This window comes from Arachis hypogaea, chromosome 17, assembly GCF_003086295.3.
Source record: "Arachis hypogaea cultivar Tifrunner chromosome 17, arahy.Tifrunner.gnm2.J5K5, whole genome shotgun sequence".
NCBI classification, from domain to species: domain Eukaryota; kingdom Viridiplantae; phylum Streptophyta; class Magnoliopsida; order Fabales; family Fabaceae; genus Arachis; species Arachis hypogaea.
Genome location: NC_092052.1, coordinates 4,607,332 through 4,631,343, shown reverse-complemented (window position 1 = coordinate 4,631,343; position 24,012 = coordinate 4,607,332). Strand labels below are relative to the sequence as shown.

Here is a 24,012-nt window from a genome sequence, read left to right as displayed (position 1 = left end):
TATGTATTAACATGAAAACTACCTGAAATGGACACAATTTATAAATAAACACCAAGGTGACAATAGAAAATGAAGATAATTACTTAATTATTATTTTGAAAAAATCTTGGACATCAATATTACATAATCAATATGCGGTTATGCACAAAATAAGATTTAAATCTCCTGACATTTACCGCTTAATTGATTCAAGTCGATTGTACTAATAAAAAGATCAAATTAAAATTTAATAAAAATTTATTTTTAATGAATGTTATACTAGATTTTTTTTTAACAATTTATTATAATATTAACTAAAATTAACTGCTAAAATATTGATGTCCTAACATTACTTGTTATTTTTTTTTTACTAAAAATAGAGAAATAAACCAACCTCAGTTGATGTATTTTCAGTTTTATTTCCTTTTCTAAGTGGCATCATAAAACCAAGTATTTCTTTGTCAGAATGCGTGTTTCTCTGTCAATATCTTCTCTTTCTTATTTGTTGGTCAGCGTTGGTTCTTGTTCTATTTTATTTTCCTTTCAAGTCTTCGCTTTTTTGCTTCAAAAGACTTTGGAACTCCTTAAACCATTCATTTCAAGCTAATGTTTCAGAAAGCAAGAATGAACGGATAAGCCAAAGTACTAATCTTTGTTCACTTTCACTTTTCATAAGTTCATCTTCTTCTTTTCAAGCTTATGCTGCTGAGTTCTGGTGAGGTTCATGTTCATCATCTTCCATGATTCTCAGCTCAAAAGGGTTACCCTTTAGTCCTTTATGTATGTAAACATTTGATTCTTCTTTGTTGCACATCAGTTTAGTGCTAAAAATTCAACCTTTTTCTGTTCTTACTTCTCAATATACTTGATGTATATAATCCAAATTTTGTTTCTGGATAGAATCTGAGTTTTGTTGCTTGACTTGCAAGTGATTCTGGTGCTGTTTTTGGGGGGAAACAGTGTTTTTTTCTTTTTCACTCTGAGTATTCCTTATTTGTGCTTCAGCTATTAGGATGATGAATCTATAAAGGGTCAATTTTTTTCTTTTCTTTTACTTGTTTTGATTATTAAATAAGGTGAAAGAAAAATATTGCTATGATTCAAGTGGAACCTGGTGTAGTTGGGGTTATGGACAGTGCAAATGAAGCATCATCATCTTTAAGCTTTGTATCATCTCATTTATCAAATGGTGGTTCAAGCAATAACAATGAGAATAGTGGTGGGGGTATTGAGATTTTGAGCTTGAAGAAGCTAAGCACTAGCCTTGAGAAGTTGATGATTGATGCTGATTATGATTATAGTGATGCTGAGATTCTTGTTGAAGGTATCCCTGTGAGTGTTCATAGGTGTGTATTGGCTTCAAGAAGTCCTTTCTTTCATGAACTTTTCAAGAAAGGGAATGTTAGTAATGGCGAGGGTTCGGTTAAGGAAGGAGGAAAACCAAGGTATCTTATGTCTGAATTGGTGCCTTATGGGAAAGTTGGGCATGAATCCTTCCTTGTTTTCTTGCATTATTTATATACAGGGACCCTTAAGGCTTCACCACCAGAAGTAACAACATGTGTTGATGAAACATGTGTCCACGACGCTTGTCGCCCTGCAATCGATTATGCTTTGGAGCTCATGTATGCCTCTGCCACTTTTCAGATGAAAGAGCTTGTTTTGCTTTTTCAGGTATGTTCTGCTTCAATTTTGGGTGTATGATATGATGAAAACTCTTGATAAATTGAACTAGAGACTAGAACTTTCTAGTAGATTAGACAGTGTTTTTGTGGAATGTGTTTGTTTATGTGTGGTTCAAGAGAAAGAAATTTGACATGGCCATGTCAAATCTATGTGATCATGATTGGTATTGTCATGAAACCATTTCTCTCAAAGGCTTAAGATGATAGGAGGAGGCACATGAATGGTTATATCTGTAACAGTATCAACATTTGGAATGTGAAATAGAAATACACCTAGCAAACATGTCTTTCTCAAGAGCATACTAGTTTTTCTGTTTTCTAATGTAAGAATCTCTTATTGCAACATTGATGCAGCGGCGCCTTCTAAACTTTGTGGAGAAAGCTGTAGTGGAAGATGTGATTCCTGTTCTTATGGCAGCCTTCCACTGTCAACTAAGCCAGCTTCGCTTGCAATGCACTCAAAGAGTAGCAAGGTCTGATCTTGACACCACATCTTTGGAAAAGGAGTTCCCTCAGGAAGTTGTGGACGAAATCAAGTCGCTGCGAGCACAATCTGTGCTGGAATCCACACCTGAAGAAATGGAAGTGGAGACTTTGAATGAAAAGAGTATCAGGAGAATCCATAAGGCAATGGACTCGGATGATGTCGAGCTACTTAAGCTTCTTTTGAATGAGTCTAAGGTCACTCTAAATGATGCTTATGCACTTCACTATGCATGTGCCTATAGTGATTCTAAGGTTATTCAAGAGGTTCTTAATCTAGGCTTGGCTGATATTAACCTTAGAAATCCCCGAGGATATACAGTTCTTCATGTCGCTGCAAGGCGAAAGGATCCATCCATTTTGGTAGCACTGCTGAAGAAAGGGGCCAATGCATCAGATACTACTCCTGATGGACAAACAGCTCTTGTGATTTGTCAGAGGTTGACGCGGCGCAAGGATTATCATGAGGAAACCGTGCAGTGCAAGGAATCTAACAAAGACAGGCTCTGTGTTGATGTTCTTGAGCGAGAAATGAGAAGAAATTTCAAGTGTGTGACTATGTCTGATTCATCTGAGACAACTGCTGATGATTTGCATATGAAGCTGGATTACTTTGAAAATCGAGGTAGCAAATTCTTTCAACAGACTTAAGCAGTTTGGACATGTTTTCTTATCATTTTACCTTAGGAATAATATTCATTTTTCTTTCTATGTTGTAGTTGCATTTGCTAGGTTGTTGTTTCCTGCTGAGGCTAGAGTTGCCATTGAGAATGCTGAGGTGGATTCAGCCTCGTTGGATACAACATCATCGGCTTTGAAGCGCGCAGGCGCTAATCGCGAAGTAGACCTGAATGAAACTCCGGCTGTTCGAACCAAAAAGATGCAACTAAGATTGCAATCCCTTCAGAAAACAGGTATGTCCTAGAGAGTGTTTCAAGTAGCTTCCTTATGATGGTTTTTCTTCTCCCTTATAAATCCCTAAACACTCCTCCATTTTGACCAACTAGCCTGAATCATTGTCTTGGATAATGCAACTAAGATATTTACATCACAACGTTGAAACTTTTTCTAAAATTTTGGAGTTAGATGAATTTCATAATTAAGAAAAACAGACTACTTTTTGAGTGTCTTTTGTCCTTTATAGTTTGATTGATATAATGTTATGTATGAAAGAAACATTTGTAATCACTTGTAGTACTTTGTAACTGAACTATAGGAAGAGAATTTGATGCAATTTTCAATTTGAGATGATAAGAAACAATGGTGTTACTTCACTTTAGCAGAATTTAATGTTATGCTAAAGTTGCTTGAGTATGTTTTTGTCTTTGGACTTGTATCCAGTTGAGAATGGTAGGCGCTTCTTTCCCCATTGCTCCGAGGTGCTTGACAATTTCTTGGAGGACCTCATACCAGATGTTTTCTTCCTAGAGAAGGGCTCAGAAGAAGAGCAGCGAATCAAGAAGGCGCGATTCATGGAGCTCAAAGACGATGTCCAGAAGGCGTTTCACATGGATATGGCCGAAAACAAACGCCATTCTGGCTTGTCATCGTCGATGTCTTCCTCTTCTTCGTCGTCTCGCAAGGAAGGTGTTGGCCATAGATTGAGGAAAAAGTGAAAGTCCATTGTCTATGACCTCCTAAAATGGTTGCTGTTGTTAAGACTAAGAAAGTTTTGGTCTCTTTTGTGGTAGTGTTTGCAAGGATAGTAGCATCTTGTATTATATTTTGTGAATAAGATGCTATGTTGTTAGAGATCTTTGTCTTAGAAATGAACATGAGAATCTTTTTGGTGAAACATCACATATTCTCTTATTACAGTCAAATCTATTCAAGATCAGCAGATATCTTTCCTAGCTTATTCAAGTTACTTATATTGAAGTTGGAACACAAGAAGGATTCAAACAAAAGTTTATTTGATTTTACTTTTATCATTACAATACTCTCAAGATTCAGATAAATTATATATTGAAATAGTGCATTTTCTCTATCTGTTTTTTTTTATATTTTATTAGATATAATAAAGGATCACATTATGAACTTGAACAGAGTATATACATCATTAAGAAGATGCTAATGTGAACATACTTTAAAGTATATGAATTAATTAAATTATTTAGAATATAAAACTCATTTTTAAAAGATTAAGTAAGATTCATTACACAGAAATCAATAAACTAAGTTGGATGCACCCTATCTATAGGGAAATTGTCCATATAAAACTTTCTCCATTAGAAGATTTTTAAATTGACAACATGCAAATGCTGTTTGGGGAGTGCCATGAGAAAGAGGAACATAAGCAGAATCCATTTGGCATGTAAAAAGAAGAAAAAAATAATTAAATAACAACCAGATGCAGAGGAAAAAGAGTAGCATAAAACCTTGTTATGAGTAATCATATTCTTAGTACTTCTTTTTGGTTTCCCTATATACCATTTTATTTTTCACTTTATTGAGATTATATATATAAAAATATTATGTGTTCGCAAAAAATTAACTATCAAATCAGTTATTATGTATTTATATATAAATACATATATTGTTTAACTCACTTTCAATATATATTTAAGTTAATAGATTTTTCATTTTATAAACTTTCATGTCTCTTTGTTTTTGTCAGGATCAATTTCTTAATATAGGAAGAAGGAGAGGAGTTGAAGAACAGTGTCAATTGATGCTTGCAAATAAAATGATTAAATGAATGGATTATTTCACTTTAATATAATCTTCTTCTTTTCTGCTTGATATGTATACAAACCTAACTTCAAAAGTATCCACATTTTGTATTGTAGCTATCTAAAAAGTCTAGTGAACATGATGAGATCTTCAAACATAATTAAAAAAAACACTTAACTGATATGATGGTATGACACAATTATTATGTTGATGATGATCATCTCATGATCATCTTAGTCAACTTTTGAGGACCTAAAAAAGCCTTAGCATAAGCAGCAGGTAGTGACAAAAGCTTCTTAGCTTGTCCAACATAAGCTCTTTTTGTGAAATTGTTATAATCATTGGCTTCAATTGAATCCAAGATTTGCCTATACAACAACAATGATGCCCAAACAGGCCATCTACTTGCTGAGTTCAACTCTGACACACCTTTCTCTGCCTCATCAAAGAATATTCTTGCCCTTTTTATTTGTCCCTTCATGAAGTTCCTCCATTTATCTGTTACTTTTCCATTGAATATGTCTTCTTCTGATAGCCCTGCTTGTGCTAGTTCATCTTGTGGCAGATATATTCTTCCTCTTCTTGCACTACAATCATTATCCAACTCACTTTCAATTTCTTCCACTTTTCAATCATTTAGTCTTAATTAATTAACTTGCCACTTTTTTAGGTCAACATTTCATCTTGTCATTCTCATGTCAGCACTTAACAAAACAAATTAACTGCGAAATTAAAAATATAGAATTTAATTCTGATGCACTGCCAGTATAAAATAGTTTTACACAAATAATATTACATAAGCAAAAATAACTACTTTTTACGTTAACTACCTGAATGATCACCTAAAAAAACAGATGCATCAAAATTAAACAAAAAAATATATATTTATAAAAATATAACTAAATCAGTCAGTTCAATTGAATTAACCGAAAATCGAACATTTAAGGTAAACAACCAGGTAGTACATGGTAGATAGTGTTAAAAGAAGAGAAGCTTACTCTTCTCCAACATCTCTGAGAATGTTGGTAAGTTGATTTGCAATGCCAAGTGCCAAAGCAGCATTGTAAATGGTCTCAGTGGAAGACTTAGAATCAGGTGCAATCCCCATAACAGGGACACTCATGAGTCCCACTGTCCCAGCAACATAGTAGCAATAAAGGTACAACTCATCAAAGTTGTTGTATCTTGATTTTCTTAGGTCCATTCTCATCCCTTCTATCATGTCCTTAAATGGCTACATATTCATTCAAACACAATAACACACAAATTCATTCAGTATTATTCCTACTTCTTCAATTCAAGAAGTAATTAATAAGTTAAGTGAAGTAGTAGTTATATAATTACCTGAATATCAACAGGGTAGTTAGAAACAGTGTGAGAGAGAGCAGCATCAAACATATCATAAGGTCTACCTTGGAAGACATCATTCAATCTTTGCTCCCATCTGTCCAATGCTGTTGGAGTTATATGTGATGCATTTGGACCATCCACTAGTTCATCTGTTCTTCTGCACCACACTGCAACAATACGAGTTTAATTTTGATGCAATAACGCGTTTTACACATGCAATCATATTCGTTCTTTTAGACGATCATTCATGCTGTTAATGTAAAGGTAATTATTTTTACTGTTGTGACATTATGTGATGTATAAAAATTAAATTCTTATTTTTACATAAAAATTAATTTAATTTTTTATGTGAACAGTTATTATTTTCAATAATAAAAATCCAATCATCTTCAATTACAATAAGGTGGAAACTCAGGTGCAGTCGACTTCACGTGAAGTTGATAGGTGAAAGCATTAGATTAAAATTTAGTCAAATTAGTCAAATCATCTAACGCTCTCAGATATAACTTCACGTGAAGTCGACTGCACATGAGTTTTCACCTTACAATAAATTTATATATAAAATAGATGTCATTTAACTTTTGTTTTATGTATATTTTGTATTCCAATATATATTTTATACAGATAATTAATTTAGTGGCTAATTTTTTTGTATACACTTAGTATGATTGAATTTGGTAAAATGCTTCAACATAAAAATTTCATTAGACAAATTTTATTTGATTTGTTTCTTTTCAAAATAAATATATACATACCATAAATTGCCCATATGGCTTTTCTGCGTTCTTCGGTCATCAATTGTGTGCCTATAATTTGCAGGGAAAAGAAAAGGTCAATAACTCAACTTCATATGTTACCAATTAACTAATTACACTAATTACTATTCCTTTGGAATAAGAAATTATGTCAATTATTATAATATTTTACGAGGACATAGTGGTAAACTCTTATGTATAATAATCTAAATGGAATCAAAATCAACTAACATGGGTAGCAAGAAGTGTATGCGTATCCAAATGCATTGATTAAAGATGTATAAAAGGAAACAAACAACGTGCTTAAAAAGCGGTAGTTCTTAGTGCTATTTATGGAATTGAATTAATAATTATGGATCACTAAGTGATTAATTTTAAACAAGTTTAAGGATATACGTTAATAATTTAATATTAAAATAAAAAACTTTACGTAAAGTTAATAATTAAGAGTCATTAAATAATAATTTAATCAAACTTATTAAATAATTTAACGATTTTCAGTTATTAACTTTACCTAAATTTTTATATCAAGATTTTTTCATTTCACAGTTATCAGCAACTCAATTATGTATTGCTTTCAAAAAATTGTAAATATACGTAAGAAATAATGATTAATGAGTTTTGAAAACTACAAGACTATTTTCTCATTATTCTTAAATCTTAATTCAATGATCAATCAAAATCTTCATTCTGCTGTATAAACTTTTGTAAGAAATTAAACTGTGTGTAGGGGACAAATTAATACATTATTTTAATTAAACTACAGTTCAGAATCACAGTCACAACAATCATTTTAATTTAAAAAATATTACTGAATACACCAAAATCAATCACTATATATTTGTATATAAATTTAGTTGTTTCAATACAAATTCTCTTCTTCTTCTTCTTTCAGAAAAATAATAATTTAAAAAAAAAAAGAAAATAATATGAAAAATGAAGGTAATTAATTAATTAATTAAGCAAGTTGATACATACCAAGGAAGAAAGTCTTAGCATACTCAGCACAAACTTGACCACAACGATCATAAGCTGCATTCAAGAGATCCAAGTTGCTCATGAAATCATCATCATCATCACCATCAATTTCAATGATTCTTCTTCTTCTCTGTTCTCTCACAAGTGCTGCTTGTTTGAGAACAACCTCGTACACCTTCTCCTCCGATGATCTTGAAGGCACTGATGCTGCCACTGCCGCACTTGAAAGAGCACAAGAAGAAGAACAAGAACCAATACTTGTGAATCTCATCTTGTTATTATCATTATTGTTATTAGAACACTTAACAACACTTTTTTGATGAGTTGTTGTTGTAATTTTCTCTAATTTGGATCCACAACTCACCCAAACAACAACACAAGTAGTAGTTGACATATCTCAATTCCTCAATTTTCACAAAAATTAGTTACTTTTTGAGAATATAATGTACTAGTACTTGTTTTTCTGAGGTTAAATTTTCACTATGTTTATGTTTCTCAATATATATACATATAGAGAGAGAAAGAGAGAGGACTGAAAATAAAAAATAAATAAAAATTGTGATTTATGATTTCATTTGTGATTGCAAACCTTAGCCAACACATGTAAACGTATGGACAGTGGCATAGTAATTAATAATCCTGAATTTCATAAACTTCTTTTTTCTCTACTTTTTTTTTTGGCCTTTTTATTTAAATTGACGCTAGAAATTAAAAGGGGGTACCCTGTATGTGTATGTGGTCCAATATTTTGATTTTTGCTTTCATACTTGGAAGTATTACTTGTATGGTTTATATCTCTTCAATAATAATAATAATAATAATAATAATAATAATAATAATAAATATTCATTATTCACTACCAGCATCACACATGCATTAATATATTTACTATTTACACTGCTCTTATATATATATATATTAAAAATTTTAAGAGTCTGTTTGGATAGGTTCAAAAGTAATTTTTTTTTATTTATGAAAAGTTATAGTATTAATGTTTGCATTAGTACAATTTTTAAAATCAAATTGTAACTTTTTAAAAAGTTATTTAAGTGCTTATATTACGAAGAAGTAAAAAAAAAATTACTTCTCTCATAATAAAAATTATTTTATCACTCTTCTTTTAAAATAAATACTTTTAAGACTAAAAAATTAAATATAAAATAACTTATTTATAAGTTACTTTTAATATAAGTATTTATTGTTTAAGTTTAATTAAGTTATTTATTTAAACTGGGTTCAAATGATATTCAGACTACTTGATTGGTACAATATATTATTTTCAAATAAATTTTTAAAGAAAAATAAAAAAAATTGGGTTTTATAATAGTGAGAGTATAGGGAAAAAAAAAAAGAAAAAGGAATCCATGCATCCAACACTAAGAAGATTTGATCCCAACTGATGAGATGGCATATATACTGGGATCTTATTACATATATAATATATCAAGTTAATGAGACAGTAGCAAGCTCAGGAACACATGCATATGATTATATTAATATGGTTATGCATACATACATACATACATATATACACATACATACATATGTTCAAACAAATAAAATCAAGGGTTAAGTACAATTTTGATCCCTTCGAAAAAAAATTTTGTCTCTAACCTTTTTTTGCATACAAAATCGTCCCTAAATTTTAACTTAGTTTTAAAATTGTCCTTGCCTTAAAGACCAAAATTGTACAGAGGTGACAGCGAAAGCCAATGCAAAGATGGATTATTGTGGACAACTTCTTCTTTTTCTTCTCTTCTCCCTTTTTCTTATTTCTTTTCTACTTCATAGGAGCATAAACTAACACTTTTTTTATCTTTTATTTTTTATTTTATAATTTTTTTGTTATGAATAATTTAGTCCAAAAATTTAATATTTAAGAAAAAAAATAATTTTAAAATTTGGTTTTAAATCTTAGAGACGATCTTATATATAAAAAAGAAAAAAAGAGGGTTGAGGGCAAAAAACATTTTCAGCTTATATCTTAAAAACCAAAATCGTATTAACCCTAAAATCAACTAAGATATCTTTTGAAATATTATTAACCCTTTTAAATATTTTTTCTAAAATCAATAATTTCTTATTTCTAAAATTAATTAAGCACATAGAGCAATTAACAAGTATAGACGTAGCACATGATGCATGGACATGAATTAAACACCAAATAAAACGACAAGTGATGAGGTAGTATATTATCATATGACAACCAAACTATTTAGACATGGGGATTGTAAAATTCTTACGTTAACTTTTCCAAATTAATCTAACACATGGCTTGCCTTCAATCCACAAAAGAACTTCCATTGCCAAAGTGTCAACCACGCACTTTGTTTTCTTCTAATTTTTTTGTGTAATCTTCATCTTCATCCAGAACCGCTTTGATATAATAAGTACAAGACCATGTGGTTCTCATTTGCAACTTGCTTCATATTTAATAAGCCCAGGGATGGAACTGAAGACCTACAAAAAATTATTCTTACTTAAAAAAGATAAATATTAAAAATATAATTATTTATGTATATTTTACTATTCTTATCAACTTAAATTTTGGAACGGATATTTACGTAGCAATATGTATGGTATGGAACGAGAATATTGTTTTCTTTCACATTGATTCATTATTACAAAATTATTTAAGAGGAGTAAATAAAAATATAATAAAAGAAGAATGGTTATAAAATAAGTACAAGTAAAATAGAATCTCTCTCTACAATTTACCCACAGATTATTAACTAAACAAAACAACATTACTAATAGATTATTAATTTTTTGAAACAATTATTTTTTTTATATTACTTTCAATTTATTTAATGTATTTATTAAAATAGTTTCCTTTCCCTTTATAAATTAAGGACCTCAACAACTACAAGTCTACAACCACCCCATTATTACCACCATCTCAACAATAATAATAAATCTATATATTCAATATATAATAGAGTTTTTCTTTATTTTTAATTATTCGCACATAATAAATACATTAAATTTAACATCATATAAGGATTTTGACTATTTTATTATTTGATTTTCAGAAATAATTAATTTGAAAGAGACATAAGAAATAATCAATTATTTTAAAAGATTAATAATATATCTGGATCATTAAACTAATTAAACACACAAACTATTTTGCTCTTCAAATTTTTTTTTTTTAGTTATGTATTATTTTAAAATTAGCTTATTAGGAGTAACAAATTAAATAAGAGGGGAAATAAGTCAAAAATTGAAACACAGTATCACGTGCATTTTTGTGTCCTCACCATTTGAGGAAGTTGATAATAACTCAGTGGTGGCAGAAATTGAAGCAAACCTAAGATTCAAGCAATTGCGTGTGTGCCTCTCATTCTTCAAGCTTTTAGGCCACACCCTTTTTAGCCATGCAAATCAATAAATTATTTACATGCATGCATAAATGTTAGAGTAAATGACCTTTTTTTTGTCGTTCACTATTTATTTGAAAGACAAAACACTTTTTTATAATTCTAAAATTTTAATTGGTCTCAAATAATTTAAGTAACTAATATAAGCGATTCTTGTAAATGATTAATTGCTGTTGTATTAGAACCACTTAGTCTAATAACAAGAATCATTTAGATCAATTATTTAGATAGTTAAAAATTAATTAAAAAAATTTAAATTACAAAAAGACGTTTTGTCTTTCAAGTAAATAGTCAGGATCAGAAGAAAAATTAACTTTTAATTTAAATTGAGAATAGGTATAAAAAATTAATTTTTAATTAGTTAATATTATTTTATTTTATTTTATTTTATTTTATTTTATTATAAAATTATTTTTTTTATTTAAAAATTTAGAATTTAAAAGGTATAATTTAAAATTTAAAAAAATTATTTGATATTTGTTGAAAAAATTGACTTCCTAGATATGCATAATATAATTAAAATAGAGTAAGATCCAAAATTTAAGCATGCTGATAAAATGACCATTTTTTCTAAGACTTATTATTTCATCATTATTGCAATATATAATATGATTTACATTGCATCTTATAAAAAAGTTATAAATCTCAATTACTACTTAGAAATCAGTCAAATCAAAACATTTGCTTTCTTCAGTATTATTTTTTGTGCTAGTAGACGGCTAGTAATTGTTTGAAAGAAACATATATATTTTCATTTATGAGGCATGGAATTTAGCATAGTTTAAGATTTTGATTTGAAGTGTCGTCTCACAAAGTTGGGTGCTTGGTGCTCTATATATGCATGTATTATTCTTCCTTATAAAATTTTTCGGTTTCTCACGGTATCTCTCAATTGGTAATTTAACGACTAGTTCATCACGGATCTAAACTTAATTTAAGAGTTTGTTGTTAACTAATAAACTGCTGTATACACAATACGAAATTCGAAGTTTTAAACCCTCGATATTTGCTAGTTTAAGCAGACGAGTGAACCGACCACTTGAATTTTTTTTTATGAAATTTAAGCCTCAAGGATATGCTTTCATGTACTTTTGGAATCTGAAAAGGTCCTTTAGTTTAGTCCCTTTTTTTTTTGGTATGATTTTTGTGGTGAATGTATTTGGACAAGTACGTGATTGAGATAAGGCCACAGTTGGCATTCTGAGCCAAAGGGAATGGAAAAAGGGTTGCTATTACTATCAAACAAAGATTCAATAAGTACATTTTCAAATTTTGACTCTTCCAACATGCACAAGCTATGGTGCCATGATATGAGAGATTTTTTAGACACTAGAGGGAAAATCAACAACTAACAATACATATGGAGACTTATAATAAAAAAAATGACAAATGTGATAAAAGGTTGCATGGTATATGGTGACTATAATTATAGTGGTTATAATAGTTATATAATTAGGTAAAATTTATTTTTTGTTTTTAATATTATTAAAAATTTTACAATTATCTTTGATATTTAATTAATTATCCGATCCAATTATAACATTTGGATAATGGTGACATTTCTTCAGTCCTAAACTTATTGGTTTTATAAGGTGTAGAGGTTTTAAATGAAAAAACCAAAAAACATGGAAGGGAGTCGCGGTTTATTCACATCCATTATTTCATTCCATGTGACTTTGGAAACTGAACCATAAGCATAGATGATGATTATTTCCAACAACATAAGTACATAAGTACAAAACATTAAAGAGTAACAGTAATAATAATCTTATTTTCTTCCTTCAATTTCTCAGGATAATAATCAACCTCCTTTTTTAGTACAATCTTATATAGATGACCATATGAAGGGTAATCTAAATAAATTAAGGAGTCATCAATATTATTTAATAGTTCTAAAATGAAAAACGTTATATAAATATCTCAATTTATATATTTATATAAATCAAATTGATTTAATTCGAATTACATTATGATATTAAATCGAAGTTATTTGATTCGAATTACTAAAGATTAATATTCAAAATATAGTCAATGAGTAATAAATCGAATCAACTAGATTCGATTTATTATTGAACAACACATATATAATAAATCGAATCAGCCTAATTCGATTTAGTATTGATACAAATTATTGACATTTATTAGTTTTAAGTTAATTATTAACTTTAAAACATAAAGGCCAATTTACGTAAATAAATTGTTTCAAATATGAAGATGTAAATACATTGTTTAATATATTTATAGAAATCGCGGTTTATCAAAACACATAATCCGCTATAGCCAGCAGTGGATTACATGTGAATGGGGAAACACAGAAACCGCTAGAGGCTGTTGCGGTTTCTGTTTATTGATGCTTGACCATAAACCGCTATTGGCAGTAACGTTTATGTGTATTGAGACACGTGCGTAAATTGTTGGAGGCAGCAGCGGTTTACGTTGAGTATATATTTGTTTGCAATCATATGATTTATATGGATAAAAAATAAAGTAACTTTTTAAAAAAAAATGTATACTTTAGTGAATTTTTTACTAAAAATAAATTATTCTATCATTCATGAGTTTTAGATGGGATAAAGATAAAAAAAAATAGTCTTAGTTTATATATTTTAGTACTTTGTGAGTACTCACCCTTTGATTTGCTATTTAGCCTCATCTTAATAATAAATACAAAAAAAAATTATTACATACATATTTATATTTTCTATTTTATTCATCAAAATTATGATGCTATCACTATTATTTATCCAATCAATCAACTATAAAATACAAATAGTTTTTATTTTTTAAAATCTTAGAAAATATAAATGCAATGACCTTTTGAGTTATATGGCTAAAGTTTAAAGATGATTTTTAAATACATATTAATTGATAAAATTTTATATTCTTATGAATTATTTTTATAAATTTAAAAAAATAAAATTACTAATATCTATCAGAATAATTATACCTCTCTATCAATATAGATTTAATAAATATATAAAAATTTATATTTTAAAATTTAAAATTAAAAATTAAAAATTAATTTTATTTTAATTTTTTAAATATTTAAATAAAATATAATTTTAACAAAAAGTTTCTACAATTACAGAAAATATATATTATTTACGCAATTTATAATTTAATATTTTGAGTATTGTATTTTTTTATTTGTAATTTGGTCTCACTTTTAATAATAAATACAAATAAAAAATTTATTACATGCATAGTTATATTTTTTAAATTATACTGTGAAATGATAAATTAAATTTTTTTATTTATGATATTATTTAAATAATATATACCATTAATTATTTATTTTGTAATTATTTTTTTAGATAAATATTAGTTTTACTATTTGTTTCCATACTCAACGTAAACCGCTGCTGTCTCCAGCGGTTTACGCACATGTCCCAATACACATAAACCGTTACTGCCAGTAGCTGTTTATGGCCAAACATCAATAAACAGAAACCGCGACAGCCTCTAGCGGTTTCTGTGTTTCCCCATTCACATATAATCCGCTGCTGGCTATAGTGAATTATGTGTTTTGGTAAACCGCTACTGGCAGTGACGATTTCTATAAATATATGAAAATGTCTTCATATTTGAAACAATATAATTGCGTAAATTTGAGAGGCAAACAATTTATTTATGTAAATTGCCCGAAAATACCCTATCTGAGTTCAAATAAAATATCAAAAAAATCAAAACGAATAAGAATAGAAATCTAATTTTTGTGTTTTAGTTCAAATCCCAGAAAATCTATATTTTTATAAACTTATAAATTTAAAATGGAACAATAAACGATTTCTAAAAATTCACTAAAAATCATTCTTTGACTCATTAGCATCTAAAGAATCAGTATTGAAATTTTTTATGTTAAAAAAGTTAATATAAAGTATAGCCCTCCAAGATAGTGTAGGGATTAAAACTTGAATTTTTTTCAGAATCAATAATAGACAGTTATACAGTATAAAAAGACTAACTATATTTATACAATATATAATTTGAAACTTTAAATATATTATTTCTCAAAATTTAAATATATTTATACAATATATAAATTTAAAACTTTAAACTTATATATGACGATATTAAGTTTTCATCACAGAAGAATTAGTTCAAGTTAATTGTGAGAAACTTAATGTGTTTTGTAATCCATGGTAGAACAGGGTACTTAATTGCTATTGGGTTACGCAAGGCTCTCACATCGAAGAGGAGAACGAGGGAGTATAGAAGGTGGAGTTATAAAAATGAAGTGTGTGGAATTGAGCAACATACTTACCTGGATGGGGTCAATGGGCGATCAAGAAGGCCCATGGCCTAGGCTGGTGACTTTCATTGCACTTGGAAAGGGTGCCAGCTTAAGGTCTACCCAAGTGGTGGAGCCTACATCATAATTTGTGGCAGTGGGGCCTGCGTTCGCGCGGCCCCTATCCAATTCTAGTTCAAATCTATTTGTTAGACCCTTTTTGTTGGGCCTTACAATGAGCGTTTGGTTTTTGTACTTTGAACTTCTTTTAATGAGCCCAATTTATTATAGGTATGTAACTCTACTAGTGGGCCTAAATCGTTTGAGTAATTTTTTATTCTTTTGTCTCGATTCAGTGATTACTCTTTTTTTTTTTTTTAACTTTCTCAAACTCTATGTCCAAAAAAGAAAAAAACTTTCTCAACCTACAGCAAAGTGCAATCAAGTTATGTAATTAGTTTCATTTATATTGTTAGTTCCATCAGGAAAATAATACCTATTACTTAATCAGAGTCCAATAGAGTCCAAGTCTTACAATTGTACGTTAAATAAGTGTTAATATATAACTTTGGTGGGATTTCTTTTGATTTTGGAATTACCAATAAAATGGTTGACTTTGGAAGTACAAAAAATAAATTCAAATACTGTAGTTCATTGCTTGATTTTGGTTTGTAATACTAAATCTTTCTTTTTGGTCAGGGGTTTATAATACTAATTCATACGATATAAATTTTTTTTGTTTTGTCTTTTTTGTTTGAAATTATTGATTAATTGGTAATGAGTAATGACCCTAACCATAGTGGGCTAAAACATATACAATAAAGCAAGGCCCGCAATTGATGGGAAAGAGAACATGACCAAAAAAATGTACAATAAGTTGACTCACGCATGACCAAAAAACATATCATGTTACCAATATCATTATTCATTAGATTCTTAAAAAATTAGGTAGTGTTTGGTGGAGAGACAGAAACTGAAAGATTGATATTGAGAGACAGAGACTAAGAGACAGAGATTGAAATAAATTTCAGTATTTTATTTGGTGTAAATTGAAAGACAGAAATTGAAACAAAAATAAAACTCTAATTTAATTTGAACAAATGATAAAATTGAAATTAATTAATTGAAACGAGAGTATTTTAGGTATAAAATATTATTAAAGTTTCAATCTCTGTGTCTAAAAATTTCAGTCCCCTTTGTCCTCACTTTTTGGAGGTACTGAAATACTAAAATTTTGGAGACAGAGACAGCAATTTTAATACCAATCTCTGAGCCAACAAACATAATAGTGAGTCTCAGTCTCCTAGTCTCTGTCCCAGTACCTCAAAACAAACGCTACCTAAGATAACAGACTAGAATATAGAACCAGTGGCCAATGAGCCTTAACTCACATAGCATATTTCCTCTTTCCCATCTCAAAAGTCTCGGGTTCAAATCTTAGGGATTGTAATCAAAAAAAAAAATCTAGTAAATGTATGAAGAATGTGTGGGTGTGTTATGTACCTAGAATTAGAAGTTATCCAATCCATTGAAGGTACTTAAGATTATCAGTTCACTCGTTTATAGCTAATTACCAATGAGTATTTGATTTTAGATACATTATTTCTTTCTAAGATCCCATATTATATATCCAAATGATAAAGAATAATTATGTAAAAGTTGGTAACAACATACATATATTTACTTAAACCAAACTTTAAACAAGATGATTCAACATTATTTAGCAAGCTAATTAAGGTAGTCCCAAGATAAAGGTTGAAAGACATGAGAAAAATGAGACTCTATGAATTGCAAAAGCTTATTGTGGAGGTGCATGTAGAGCACCCAATCACCATTTCCTTTAGGACTAGGCATTGGCATAACATATCCACAATCACCACCCCATGCAAAATGATACGATGCAAACACAGGCTCTCCCCAACCAAAGTCAACCTTTGACTCGAAAAATCTTTGTCCCGAAGACACCACAAAACATGGACCTTCACCGGTTTCACAATAAATTCGGGTCAATGCTGGAATTGGCCGGAGTGCTTCCACCCAGTCAACTAGTCCTAAGAAGTGTTCTTCCGTAGCCGCTGCCTTTACGATTTCGCGAACCTCCTCCGCCACCACACTCAGCGGCTTCTCCACCAGCTCGTTTATTGGTTTGCCATCAAATGGAATGGAAAGCACGTTTCCAAAGTAAGAACTCATCATTGCTTCCTTCATCTTCTTGCCATTGCTAAGTCTCCTTCTTCCATCAACGATCACACCCATCTTAGCAACACTCACCCTTTTGTTGCAACCTATATATTGTATTATTGGATTTCAAGTTGTGAATACATTATATAGAAATATTGCATCACAACAGAATTTATTATTTTTTATCGGTCACTTAATTAGTAATTTTAAAAATGTGAGCTAAACATATTTTTGAAATGTTTATATTTTAATATATATTTTATACTAATAACTGATTTTAATGTATACTTAATATTATCCATACAAAAAAAAATATATATGAAATATATTTTCCGTTAATAAAAATATGATAACTTTAGTTAACAAGATATGAGTCTTTATATAAATGTTTTTTATATTTTGTAAATTATTTAAAAATTTAATGATATATTATCACGTTAATAAAAATAATTATTATTTAAATATTCATTTAAACGCTAGATGAATTTGATTAGGTGTAAAATATTTAAAATAACGGTTATAAATTTTGATATACACCAAGTCACTAATATTGTAAAATGTACGCACTTATATATATATATATATATATATATATATATATATATATATATATATATATATATATATATATATATATATATATATATATATATATATATTCTTTTTCTTTCTATTGAGGATAGTTAATTCGTTATTAGTTTGACAAATATAAATTATAGTTCAAATGACATAGTCTCTTCATATTCAATTAAGAGGTTGTCCTATCTTTGATAAAAAAAATAAAATAAAATAAAAAAGATAAACAGTTAATTATCATGTAATTTCTTAATAAAGCCAAGCAAGTTCGTAGATATATTATGTATATAATATAGAAAAAATTTTAAGTGTATCGAGAACACCGATGTTCTAGTTATTTTAACCGTTGATTTTAATTAATATATATTATATATATTTTTTATAATTCAGATCAACGGTTAAAAAACTGAAATACCAATGTTTCCGATACACTTAAAATTCTTCCTATAATATAAGGTATTGAAAGTAAATTGTGCATAATTTACCAGTTTCGGAGGAAATAGCGGCTGAAGCTACCAACTTCCACAAGAACGCTGACATGGACTCAAGTTTTGTGGGCTTAGCACTATTTGAGGTTGCAAGTGTCTGTATGTGATTGAGTTGTTCAACGGTGATGTAGTATAACCGGCTGATGACTGGGCCGAGATCGGGCTTCGTATTGGGCTCGGGCTTGGATGGAGGTGGGAGATCCGTGTAGGGAACATACATGCGGTCAATTGAAGGGTGGATTGAAGGGGGGCGTTGTGGGCTGAGGAGGGAGCGACGAAAACAAGGTTGATGAGTTAAGATGGTGGGCTTTGTGGGCTGCGATAGTTGGGCCCATGATACGAGAAACATGTTTGCACTGTAAGCATCTGCGATGCGATGGTCAAAACTACATGCTACTATTAACCCACCACACTTTAGTGAAGTTGCCTGCATAAATTTATCTAAGATCATCTTTAATTACAATAATCAAACCAAAATATAAGTATTATCATTTTTCATATAAATATAATCTAACAACCTAAAATATTCTATTAGATATATAGGATCAAATGGAAATTCTTTTCTTCTGTAAAATTAAACCCACTGTTAAATTGAAAATTTATATTTTTTTCTTTAGCATAAATAATACTTATTATAGGTTATTGTTAATCAATAATTAGTTAGATTGATAATAAATATTAGTGTATTAGTTAACAGATACAAATATATAGACGTACGTAATCATAATAAAATATAAGAGATTCTCAAAATTAATATTAATTTAGATCAGTTCAAAATTTGATTCATCATTTTTCAGTCAAATTAATTTGTTTGGCCTAATTTTAATAAAAATAACACGATTTAATCGATTATATGTGTTAAATTTTAATTATTAAAAAATATCTTTAAAAAAAAACATTTTAGACGTCTTTATCTGAGTAGCTTCTATCTTATTTAACTTATATTTTTATGACAATTATATATTTACCGTTATTATTATTTGTTATAATGAAAATTATATAATTTTTGCCGCCATAAATGTTTTTTATTAACAATTGTATAATTACTATTAAAATTATAAACTATAAAATAACTAATGTCCAATTCCCGATAAATATTAGCAGCTCAACTAAAAAGTAATTTTTTTAGTAGTGGGCCTATTATCAAATCTGTAAAAATAATTAATTTATTTTTCAAACTCATTATTTAAAATAGTTATTTAAATATATAAATCTAATTTGTTGATTGTATAGATTTTTTTGCACTGTTAAGACATTAAATGAAACTCTTCAAAATAACAAATTTTTGTCGTAAACATATACAATAATAATGAAGAATATTTTAGAATAAAAAAAAGTGAAAACTCAAGTGGACTTACTTCACGTGAAGTTGATAACTAAGAGCCGCTTCACGTGAAGTCGATTGCACCTGAGTTTTCACTTTTCACCAATAAAAAAATATGGAAAAGTCTAGGGGCCAGCAACTTTGTTAAGGTGAGTCATTAGATGAAATCTCATACCAATCTCACACTATTAAAATCATCATTGATGGCCATTTAATGGCTACAAATCACAAAAGTTGCTTGCCCTAACATTCCTCAAAAAAATATATCTCAAATCTCTCTAAATTAAAATAGAGATATACCTGAACAGCAAGGACGCCATGCTTCTTGTTTGGAACAAACTTGCCTTCAATGGATTCATCAGGGTTATAGAGGTTAAGATTATGGAGATCAACATCAGCCTCAGCCTCAATAAAATCAACCCCACGGTTATTGCAAAGAATCTCAGGTTCACCCATGGAGTTTTGCACCACCTCACCAGCAAAGACATAATAGGAAACCAAAGCCTCAGACAATGCATTCTTAAGGGACCCCACCATTGATCCAAAGCTCATTGTTGTATTATCATAGCAAAAGAAAACACCAACATCAAGCGGTGGAAGAAGAAGGTCAAGGTTTGAGAGTGGTAGCCAATGGTCTTGCATGGGAAGCATGGCTGCTACCACCACTTCCTCTTTTCTTATTTTCACTTTCAATACTTCTTCCTTGTTTCCAATACCCATTATTTGAACTCAATGGTCAAAAACTCAACACTAACAAGCCAACTTCTGTATTGGTTTGTGTATTGTTGATTAATCATGAACAAATTAGCAAGGTTGCTTGTGTTATATATAGATAGTAGTAGCGAAGATAGGTACATATAAATAACAAGATAAATTAATTAATATAATATAATAAATTTTATGATGCTTATTATTTGGTATCTGATTTTTGTCTAACATATTTTTTATAATAAATTTTAAATATTTAAAGGTAATTTATTTTTATATTTTTAATGATACATTAATTAATATAATATTAAAAATGTAATGATGCTTATTATTTAGTATTTAATTTTTGTTTAATTTATTTTTTGTAATAAATTTAAAATATTTAAAAAAGATACTTATTATTGGTATCTAATTTTTGTCTAATATATTTTTTATAATAAATTTTAAATATTTAAAGATTATTTATTTTATATTTTTAATTTTTTTTAAAATATTAGACACTACTTTTTAAGCATCATAAGAATAACTTATAATATAAAATTAGTATATATGCATGCATGTGGACTACGTATATATAGTGAGGAGAAGTTTCTCTAATTACTGTTTTTAGTAAAAGTGATTCGTTGTACTGACTATTCATTACAGCTTAATATATTATTATTATTATTATTATTATTATTATTATTATTATTATATCACCAAAAGAAACGTTCAATACTTGTATAGGCAGGTATACTATAAGTCAATTATATTCCAATGCCGCCTATAACTTAGTCAATTATATTCCAAAGCATATATATACCTTTAAATAAAGGTGAATGCTACCCAACCCTCTCTAAAATAACATGTAAGTTATCCTTCATTATGTGTCACATTGTAATTGGTCCTTATCTTAACCATAGTTGGGTTATTTTATAATTTATTATTCTTAAAATATCAAAGCTCTACTTCCGTTAATTGAAGTACATTCCACTTCTCTATTTTTTGTTTATCACTTCATCACCTAGATTTGGTCCTTCCAAGCCAACGTCATCGCCATGCCCTTCCACACAACCTCTCTTCCCAGTATAGCCAGCGCCTCTTTTTGCCGTGGATCACTACTTAATTTGGTTAATTAATGGTTAATTTGGTTATTAAATTTTTTTATTAAAAAAATATATCTTTATTTAATTACGTAATGGAACATATATTTATATGTAAAATATAATATAATAAAATAAATCTATTCAAAGTATTTAAAAATATAATTAAAATCATGAACATACAAATATAATAATAAAATTTGTACTCCAAACAAATAAACATATTTTTTTATCATACATATATTATTTAAAAATAAATATATTATTAAAATTAAAAACAGAAATTTAAAATGATAAAATTTAATTTTTTTACCGTATTTTTTATAGTATTTTTATTTTTTATTTTTTAATTTATTAGTACTTTATTATTTAATTAATAATTAAACAAATTATTTGTATGAAAATTTATTTTTTATATTATATTAGAGAAGAGACCAATATAACAGTTTAAAAAATAAATTGTATAAATATTTAAGAGATAAATATAAAATACATACTTAAGTAATATTTAGTTTGGCTATTAAATTTTTTTATTAAAATAAATCTTTATTTAATTACACGATAGAACATATATTCATATATAAAATATAATATCATAACTCTATTTAGAGTACTTAAAAGTATAATTAAAATAAAAAAAACATAATTTTTATCGTACATAAATTATTTTAAAAAATAATAAATTGTTAAAATTAATAACACAAGTTTAAAATGATAAAATCTAACTTTCTTACAAATTTTTTTATAGTATTTTTATTCTTTTAATTTTTAATTTATTCGTACTTTATTATTTAATTAATGATTAAATAAATTATCTTCATGATAAATTATTTTTTGTATTATCTTAAAGAAGAGACCAATATAACAGTTTAAAAAATAATGTAAAAAAAATTTTTAAATAAAAAATAGATAATATTAAAATTTTTAAATACAAAAGTAAATTATATAGATAGATATTTAAGAGATAAATATGAAATACATGCCTAAAATAAATAAAACAGACAAAAATAATTTTCCATTTCTCAAGAGTACTCCTATTTTGTCTATTTTATTTATTTTAGATATGTATTTCATATTTATCTCTTAAATATTTATACAATTTATTTTTTAAACTGCTATATTGGTCTCTTCTCTAATATAATACAAAAAATAATTTTTCATAAAAATAATTTGTTTAATTATTAATTAAATAATAAAATACTAATAAATTAAAAAATAAAAAATAAAAATACTATAAAAAATATGGTAAGAAAGTTAAATTTTATCATTTTAAATTTCTGTTATTAATTTTAATAATATATTTATTTTTTAAATAATATATGTATGATAAAAAAATATGTTTATTTGTTTGGAGTACAAATTTTATTATTATATTTGTATGTTTATAATTTTAATTATACTTGTAAATACTTTGAATAGATTTATTTTATTATATTATATTTTACATATAAATATATGTTCCATCACGTAATTAAATAAAGATATGTTTTTTTAATAAAAAAATTTAATAACCAAAATTAACCATTAATTATGTGGATAAGCAGTGATCCATGGCAAAAAGAGGCGCTGGCTATACTCGGAAGGATAAGTTACAGACGATGGAATTCAACGACGTGACTAAGGGATTATGCACTAAAGAAAGAGAGGTTGTGTGGGAGGGCAGTATATGGCGATGAAGTTGGCGCTTCTTGTCACGAACGTGATGGTGCTTGGAAGGACCGAATCTAGGTGATGAAGTGATGAAGTGATGAACAAAAAATGGAGGAGTGGAATGTGCTTCAATTAAAGGGAGTGGAGCTTTGATATTTTAAGAATAATAAATTATAAAATAACCCAACTATGGTTAAGATAAGGACCAATTATAATGTGACACATAATGAAGGGTAACTTACATGTTATTTTAGAGAGGATTGGGTAGCATTCACCTTAAATAAATAAAATAAATTTTCTTTGTAGTTCTAAAATTTTAAATTGAATATAATTAAATCATTACAATTTTATAATATATTAATATGACATCGTCAGATTCAATGCTGTGTTATATTAAGTATTATAAATTTCACAATTTAATTATTTAATGTATTGTTTCGTCAATAATTAACATATGCATAGAGAAATAGAGTGAAACAGTTCATGGAA

General features: G+C 28.1%; 3 protein-coding genes and 1 non-coding gene across 4 annotated transcripts; 2 read left to right on the top strand and 2 right to left on the bottom strand.

Moving 5' to 3' along the window:
- Nucleotides 1-393: 393 nt before the first annotated feature.
- LOC112767297 (BTB/POZ domain and ankyrin repeat-containing protein NPR1) lies at nt 394-4,054 on the top strand. Its single transcript, XM_025813171.3, has 4 exons — nt 394-1,653; nt 2,019-2,772; nt 2,867-3,061; nt 3,489-4,054. The coding sequence occupies exons 1-4, from the start codon at nt 1,075-1,077 to the stop codon at nt 3,761-3,763; spliced, it is 1,803 nt and encodes a 600-aa protein (XP_025668956.1). The 5' UTR covers nt 394-1,074; the 3' UTR covers nt 3,764-4,054.
- Nucleotides 4,055-4,834: 780 nt separating this feature from the next.
- LOC112767296 (phytoene synthase 2, chloroplastic) lies at nt 4,835-8,668 on the bottom strand. Its single transcript, XM_025813170.3, has 5 exons — nt 7,904-8,668; nt 6,926-6,976; nt 6,165-6,337; nt 5,819-6,054; nt 4,835-5,407 (listed from the first exon to the last, which is right to left on the bottom strand). Exons 1-5 carry the CDS (start codon nt 8,295-8,297, stop codon nt 5,038-5,040), a joined length of 1,224 nt encoding a protein of 407 aa, XP_025668955.1. The 5' UTR covers nt 8,298-8,668; the 3' UTR covers nt 4,835-5,037.
- A 6,871-nt stretch (nt 8,669-15,539) lies between these two features.
- LOC112768569 (U1 spliceosomal RNA) lies at nt 15,540-15,699 on the top strand. Its single transcript, XR_003185980.1, has one exon. It is a non-coding gene; the product is annotated as a U1 spliceosomal RNA (small nuclear RNA).
- A 1,450-nt stretch (nt 15,700-17,149) lies between these two features.
- LOC112762534 (coniferyl alcohol acyltransferase) lies at nt 17,150-20,865 on the bottom strand. Its single transcript, XM_025808400.3, has 3 exons — nt 20,384-20,865; nt 18,757-19,186; nt 17,150-17,799 (listed from the first exon to the last, which is right to left on the bottom strand). Exons 1-3 carry the CDS (start codon nt 20,801-20,803, stop codon nt 17,243-17,245), a joined length of 1,407 nt encoding a protein of 468 aa, XP_025664185.1. The 5' UTR covers nt 20,804-20,865; the 3' UTR covers nt 17,150-17,242.
- Between the last annotated feature and the right edge of the window lie 3,147 nt (nt 20,866-24,012).

Excerpts from the sequence above, each read along its gene's own strand:
- LOC112767297 (XM_025813171.3), top strand. The coding sequence starts at position 1,075 with ATGATTCAAGTGGAACCTGGTGTAGTTGGGGTTATGGACAGTGCAAAT. Across the intron at positions 1,654-2,018 it reads AGCTTGTTTTGCTTTTTCAG|CGGCGCCTTCTAAACTTTGT; the intron begins GTATGTTCTGCT and ends ACATTGATGCAG. Across the intron at positions 3,062-3,488 it reads GCAATCCCTTCAGAAAACAG|TTGAGAATGGTAGGCGCTTC; the intron begins GTATGTCCTAGA and ends ACTTGTATCCAG.
- LOC112767296 (XM_025813170.3), bottom strand. The coding sequence starts at position 8,297 with ATGTCAACTACTACTTGTGTTGTTGTTTGGGTGAGTTGTGGATCCAAA. Across the intron at positions 6,977-7,903 it reads TGCTAAGACTTTCTTCCTTG|GCACACAATTGATGACCGAA; the intron begins GTATGTATCAAC and ends TGCAAATTATAG. Across the intron at positions 6,055-6,164 it reads ACTACCCTGTTGATATTCAG|CCATTTAAGGACATGATAGA; the intron begins GTAATTATATAA and ends ATGAATATGTAG.
- LOC112762534 (XM_025808400.3), bottom strand. The coding sequence starts at position 20,803 with ATGGGTATTGGAAACAAGGAAGAAGTATTGAAAGTGAAAATAAGAAAA. Across the intron at positions 19,187-20,383 it reads ATGGCGTCCTTGCTGTTCAG|GCAACTTCACTAAAGTGTGG; the intron begins GTATATCTCTAT and ends AAATTTATGCAG. Across the intron at positions 17,800-18,756 it reads CGCTATTTCCTCCGAAACTG|GTTGCAACAAAAGGGTGAGT; the intron begins GTAAATTATGCA and ends TACAATATATAG.